This window comes from Dreissena polymorpha, chromosome 1, assembly GCF_020536995.1.
Source record: "Dreissena polymorpha isolate Duluth1 chromosome 1, UMN_Dpol_1.0, whole genome shotgun sequence".
In the NCBI taxonomy this organism is placed as follows: Eukaryota; Metazoa; Mollusca; class Bivalvia; order Myida; family Dreissenidae; genus Dreissena; species Dreissena polymorpha.
The window spans coordinates 147195460-147202674 of NC_068355.1; the positions used below are offsets into that span (position 1 = coordinate 147195460).

The 7215-nt window shown below is 35.2% G+C and overlaps 1 protein-coding gene across 2 annotated transcripts in view; it reads right to left on the reverse strand.

Moving 5' to 3' along the window:
- Positions 1–6498, reverse strand: part of LOC127854839 (lactase/phlorizin hydrolase-like) — a 52837-nt gene extending 46339 nt beyond the window's left edge. Inside the window, exons 1-5 of one of the 2 annotated variants that reach the window (XM_052389903.1) lie at positions 6206–6481; positions 5433–5479; positions 2822–2977; positions 2431–2499; positions 62–203 (exon numbers count right to left, since the gene is read on the reverse strand). In XM_052389903.1, the coding sequence (XP_052245863.1) occupies positions 62–203; positions 2431–2499; positions 2822–2977; positions 5433–5479; positions 6206–6359 (568 nt within the window). In that variant the 5' untranslated portion in view covers positions 6360–6481. Of the gene's footprint in view, positions 1–61; positions 204–2430; positions 2500–2821; positions 2978–5432; positions 5480–6205 lie in introns of both variants that reach the window. The other variant, XM_052389912.1, reaches the window with a different exon arrangement.
- Between the last annotated feature and the right edge of the window lie 717 nt (positions 6499–7215).

Genomic DNA, 7215 nt, shown 5'->3' on the forward strand with positions numbered 1-7215 from the left:
TATGCGAAAAGTAATGCCCGCTAAACATCAAAAACGCTCAATCACACATAAAGTGATCTACCATTGTTGTCCTTGATATGTTTGTAGAGACAAGCGTGAAGCAACAGCATGTCATGAATCGTTTTGTAGTATCCAGTTGTACCCTCTCCGTATCTGGTCAAGGCAATGCCCCGTGGGTCGGAGAGCGTTATCCATGTAACGGCCTGCAACATAACAAGAAGTGACCAGTATGCGATATTTATCCCGTTATTAACATTATCTTCTTACGTTTTTTTGTTCGGTAAAAATGTAGATCTTAAGTATTTTTATAGTTTAATCTACAAGTGTGGTTAAACAATTGCGGTTTCCGAGGTGCATCATTCGAACTGACGGCGGTTAGAGATAAATGCACACATAACTTAGAGAAGCTTGACGTTCGTAGTCGTGCACTTTAAATCAAATGTGCGTAAATGGAATTGAAACTGCACCAGTTAAAACAATGTTAATTTGACATAAAACTGTAAAATTGAAAAAGATATCCGTAAATGCGGCTAGGTTTTTATAATATGTGATTTTGAGAATAACTAGTGTTAAATCAAATTGTAAGAAGCTTGACAGGTCGCTTTCATACAAAGAACTTGCATTGTTGCGTACAATGGACTGGACCCTTATTTTTTATTCTAAACGTAAGACACATATTTAATCCATTATATTTTCTGTTTATTTGACCAGACATTTCAATCATTATTTATTCACCTGACAACATTAAACAATTAACCTAAGTAGTTTATGTTTACCTTTCCATAAAAAACACCGAATATGTTAAGACGCACTCTGGTTAGAAGATAACGTGCATGAACTAACAGATTCATTGTACGCCTTGCATACTAGTAATGTTGAATATGATTAATAAGACGGAAATAATAATTAAACGCCTTTTAACCCATTTATGCCTAATTGACTCTCCCATCCTTCTAAATTGGATATATTTTTCCAAAATTAGGGATGTCTAGTATATTAGAATGTTTCTTACAGAAATTCATTTAAGCAAACATCGCAGACCCATATGAGACGCAGCATGATGCCATCTGGGTCTACGCTGTTTGTCAAGGCCTTTTTTCTAGACGCTAGGCATAAATGGGTTAAATAATTAAATTGATAAAAGTTGCCTTGACGTTGTTGAGACCATACACTTAAATCGTAAACTTATTATGAAATCGAATTTGCATGAATTGATTTAAAGCTGTTGAAAGGTGTTTAGTAAAGAGAGTTCACAAAAAAAACACGATGAAATGAACACGACGATCGATGTCACTACACTATGAAGGTATAAGGATGATAATCAGAGATAAGCTCGTACTGTCGCGATCTCGTTTGATCGTCAAATTGCTGTATTATTGTTATCGTATTGTCGCGCTATCGTCATCGTTTTGCCGCTTTCCAGTTAGTACATGTGTATATATGTTAACGATCAACACAGCGGCTTCATGATTTTGTCAATGCAGACCGTTTTATAAACCATATTCGCAAAGTTTGGAATAAGCAAGAACGTACATATATATAAAGCAGCTTTTTATATTCTATATTCCCAATTTACTAAATTTTCCGATTGGTAAGCACACGTAATGTATTAAGTTAATTGATCATGCTTCAAATCACAGGTGGTTAGCGTGTGGCTATGATATATATTAATAATGCGACCCTTTTCGTCATGGTTCTGTCTCACGATCTTCATTATGCTGTCTATGCGTTATCATTCTCGTATGATCGAGTAAAAACTTTAAAAATGAACCCATGCAGTGGCGATTGCCCTAACGTGATTCCGTTATATAGAGATGGTTAATAATACCACGTGCTTTGAATCACATGACCATTTACATTACTATAGCCAGGGTGCAGGATCAACGTTTTTTTTTAGGGATTTACACAAGAGCTGGACATAATGTGAAAGCACGTTAAGAACTTAACTTTTGAAAATATCTAGAGTTATTAAAATAAATTTGCAAAACTATTTAGGGCATACAAGACAGTTTTTTTGCAGTTTGTGCCGATATATTAAAATTTAAGAATTAATCCTTTAATACGTCTGAAATCGTGACCAAAATTTCACGTTGCATGCAACCGTGTACATGAATGCGGTACACATCGAATGTCTAGCCAAGAACGCAAGCTTATTAAAAAGATAAATTGCCATAAGCAGCATAAAAAAACTGTCTTTTATGCATTAGTTGAAATTCTTAAGAAATATTGTTTTAAAAAGTTATTTGAAAAAAGAACCACTTACCGGTGTGTTTACCTCTATCAAAGTTCAATTGTGAGCCCAACAAAGTCACGTGATTCTGCACCCTAATAGTACGCATAGAAAATATGTCGAACGGTTTCTTTTCAATAGGAATACAGTTTGATTTTTAATTTAAGGTTCATGATATTTACAACCCTTTAGAGTTTTACCTGTGTTGCTGTTTTCGTTATAACCTCCTTGGCATTAGAACATGATGTATTCATCGACCAATCGAAATGCTGAAATGTAACAATAATGTTTAAGGTGGGGTGATATTGCATTTCTGTATAAAAAATGCTTCAATGTAGTGATATTGCGTTTCTATATAAAAATGCTTGAATATTGTACTATTGGCAGTAACCTAGTATTGTATAAGACACACCGTCGTGGCAAGTGTTCGTTTTTTTTTCGGCATTCCATTTGGCCTAAATTACCCGAGAGGGCAGTGCTAAATTATTATATTTCATGCATGTAAACACCTGTTTTACAAACAGCATGTGAACACTTAACATAGCATCACCTGTGTATGACCTTTATTATTGATAAGACCAATTTATTTACCTCAAATGCACTTGAGTCAAACACGGTGACAACTGCCCGTATACCACGCCCATTTATCTTGTTGGTCATGTTGCGATAAAACCGGACAGCGTCTTCTTGAATGGAGCCGTTCTTGACCAGAGCTGACCAGTCCAGCGAAAACGCAAAGTAGTTCACCTTGAAGACCAAAACAATTCAGAATGAAAAGGAGTGTTTGCATTTAACAAACTTCAAACTTTTCTAATCATTTAACAATTCATGAAATCTGGTTTAAGGTAGGTAGATGACAAATTAATGAATGGATATCAAACGTTATATCCAATAAAACCTGTTCTTCCTCAGATGGAGCGTCAAAGCATTTGATCTGATGATGAGCACGCACATTATACCAAGGACAAGTTGCTTAAAGGTCCGTTAAAAATGCACTACCGTTCAGCTTTACGTTAGGTACCCCTATGTTTTTAAATCAGAAGTTAACTCCGAATTTCCACTTCCCGGACCTGTTATCCAAAACGGCGTATTATTATCATTATCATTCCAATATCGCATTTTCATATAAAGTAATCAACAATTATTATTTATAAAGAAACAAATCAATTTATTTATGTCAAAGTTTAAAGAAATAGATACAAATGACACAGGCATCAAATAAAAATTATTTGTAAGTGATTATTATTAGAAAATTAAGTTAATTGACAAATGATTAATAAAAAAACTACATAAATAGTATTAATTCACAACGTGCTAAACTAGTTTTTATGCAACCATAGCAACATTAAAATGTGTATATCCTTTTAATTAAGATGTTGTTTTCGAGTCATTAAGTATTAGTAAATTATTTTGCTAAAACAACAGTCCTGGAACTATGTTATCAAAAATGTGATGCTCTCTACTCTTTCCGTCTCAGTAAATGCTGGCCATACAACAAACGTGTGCAGGTATTTGATGAGGGTATCTGTAACATTGCCGACAATTCTGCTTTACCCCTACAATTGTGGATTCCTAGAGTGTCACCAATAAGGTAAATGAACGCCCCTGAACCAAAAAGTCACTGTTATACGTTTGTTGAACGTTTCAAATTGTCCTTAAGAAGATTTTATACGGAAGAGACTACATTCTTCAATAACGATAACGTGCACTAAATTCTTCGCCAGTTAAGTCATCAAGATGATGTGACAGTCGGAACTTTGAGTTTCCTTAATGGCAGAACTGCTTTAGCACCCAGTTTGAAACATACCGTTAAACTCTTAAATTAATTTTTTTTACTTTTGACCTTGAAAGATGACCTTGACCTTTCACCACTCAAAATGTGCAGCTTCATGAGATACACATGCATGCCAATTATCAAGTAGCTATTTTCAATATTCAAAAAGTTATGACCAAACTTTAACGAAGGGTAAAGTTTTAGGAGAGAAAAATACAATGATATTTTACATTGAAGGATGACTTTGACCTTGACTTTTCACCACTCAAAATTTGCAGCTCCATGAGATACACGTGCATGCCAAATATCTTCACTATTGCAAAAGTTATCAAACTTTAACCAAGGTTAAAGTATTGGGACAGAATGACAGACAGGCCAAAAACAATATACCCCCTCTTCTTCGAAGAAGGGGGCAGACAAAAATCCCTTTTATATTCCCCGGATGATTTAGTGAACGGGTCCTGACCCTAAAATTCTGCGAGATGGATTTTAACGCGCAATTGTAACTAGGCCACAATTTGTGTCGTTTAAACATACAGAGAGTGGTCCGGAATTTCTTACAATAAACAATGCTTTAGTCTTCGCGCTGAGCGCAGACACAGTGATGGAGACAAAGTTCGGAGGTTTTATCTCGAATCGGCCTTTGAAATATTCGAATATATTCATGCGTGTCTACTGGCGTTACGTAAAATTCATTTAAGGTAAACAGCTGGGTAAAAGAAAAACGCCGACAAAGCGCATTAGTGATCTATACCCATGTTTAGGTCAGAGTTGTTGACAGCGTGTGAACTGCTAGGATAACAAGTAATTCAAAAACAACAAAGTACGGGTCAACAGGGCTGTCTTTATGACTACCTAATACGTGAGTAAAAAGTATTGCTCGCAGTTTGTTTTTTTTTCATTAAATATTGTATTGTATATTTTGAATGTGTATATGGTGTCAACAATCAAAAGTTAAATACAGGGAATTTCCATCATGAAATTATATTCTTAGTGAGATAGGTATTCGATATTCCAACAATATTTATTTAATACGATGGTTATTGCGAATTTTCTTTATATTCAGTTCTCATTACTATTCTCATCATGCTTTCAATGCTTTCAAAACGTCAAATAAGGGCCATGTTGTTGTTATTTTGTCTAAGATATCTCTATAAAATAAATAGGATGATAAAAAGTGCATACACATCTCGACCCGTGCGTTAAGACACACTCTTTATAAATTTGAATGGCTTGTGTTCATTTCAAACTTTTTAATCGATTTATTAAAAAAAAATGAGTTGCGTCTTTAATTATGCAATAGCGATCGAGCAACGTCAGTGCCTTCAGCGCTTTGATTATTTAACTGTTCGTTTGGACTTAACGGTGCTCACAGCATCTGGGTCCAGAGGTGTTAACTGATTGTACTGAAAGACGAGACAGTCTTACCCCTAATTCCTTTATAGATTCAGTATCAGCTTCCGTATATCCAGGTCCTGAAAATATTGAACAGGTTAAGTAGAAAAATTACACAGTTATATTTTAACCTAGCATTAAACGTGGATTATGACGATAGTTATTACATTTACCTTTTATGATTTGGTTTCATGTGCACGAGTTGTTGTTTTTTTGTCACATTTTTACTCAGTGTTAAACATGGTTATGTATATGTAAGAAATACACTGCAAAATATAGTCTTATAAGTGGATTACATGTTGGTGTGAATCTACTAGAAAATAACAACATAGACAAAGAAAAATGCTCTCCGATTATACGCAATGGCAAAACTGGCGATAGCAAAGAAAGCTGCTGAAATGGAACAAGCAAAACATTACGAAGAGTTGATTCATTAATTGACTAACTTGAAGAATCGCAAGAAAAATGGATTGCACCAAAATAGTTGGAATAAAACTGACATTATTCTACAAGCATGGCGCATTTTACTTAAGACAAATGTCCAACTCGTTTCCATAATGCTAGTAAACTTGCTACACTTACTAATAAGCTTTCAAACTTAAATTTAGTGATATTTTTTTTGTCAATAGAAGAATTCACACTGCTCTTTTCTATGTAATAGGAGCTCAGTATGTGTTTGTCCAAGACATATGTGTCGTTTTTATAGTATTAAAAAATCGTCCCTACCATCGTGTAAAATCAATGCGCAGCACATATGGACACATCTAGATATCGTATCTTTAATGAACGTTAACAACGTTACTTACTTGACTGACGTTCGTACGTGTCGGTAACGCTGACACCCCATTCGAAGTCAGACGGAAACAGTCCGTACAGGAAATCCTCCTGGGCCGCGCCGATCGGACCGGGTAATATGACAAGCCCGACACCGAAACCGAGTAGACACTGCACTGAGAACATTTTGTGACAATGTCTCCAGCGCCCTGTAAAGAGACTGTTAAGGGAGATCTTATTTCATCAATCACGGTGAACGGTTTCGACCGATTCACGAGTACTTTGATAAATAAATGTTTACTTAGGCTAAATGATAGCGCTAGTAAAAGGAAACGCATTCACGATGATCGTGTTGGAATAAAACAGGCCATCTAATTCCGGTGTCACTATGATTGCGAGATAATACTTGGATTTATAAGCACGCAGCTCTACCCGGGATAGGGCCGCGGAGCTATTGACCTAGATAGCTTCGCGTGAAACTAATCATTTGATATGCAATAATATTATTCGACAAATATTCTTCTAAAATTGTTCCCGCTGATACGAATTGCTATTTAAAGGCAAGAACGTACGTCTGTTATTCAATATTTATTTGCACAAATGCAAGTTTTTTCGTTAAAACGATGCCTAAATTTATCAACATTTTTATCTTTTGCACGGAAAACTTACTGTATATACTTATTTTGAATTTTGGTACCAAGAATATCAAAATCAGTTAAATAACGCCGCATGTGGTTTATTTAAACAGTTTTTGTTTATTTGTACGCAAACGCTAATTAAACAAAAGCGTACATGTACGTTTTCCGCAATAATTGTTCTGATATTGCGTTGTGAATTTCCTACTGCTGTATGTCTATATTCGCATGTATATTGCTATACATTTGCATGGCTTAATTGTAAAAAGATTCCAATATATATTTGTGTTTCGTTGTAACCTACTGATCCCTGTTGATATGGGGTCGCTTTCCAGCACTCGGAGCACTCACATTCACCTCGGACGAGTAAGTGTACAATCTTTGTATAACGTTTATGTAGCAATGGT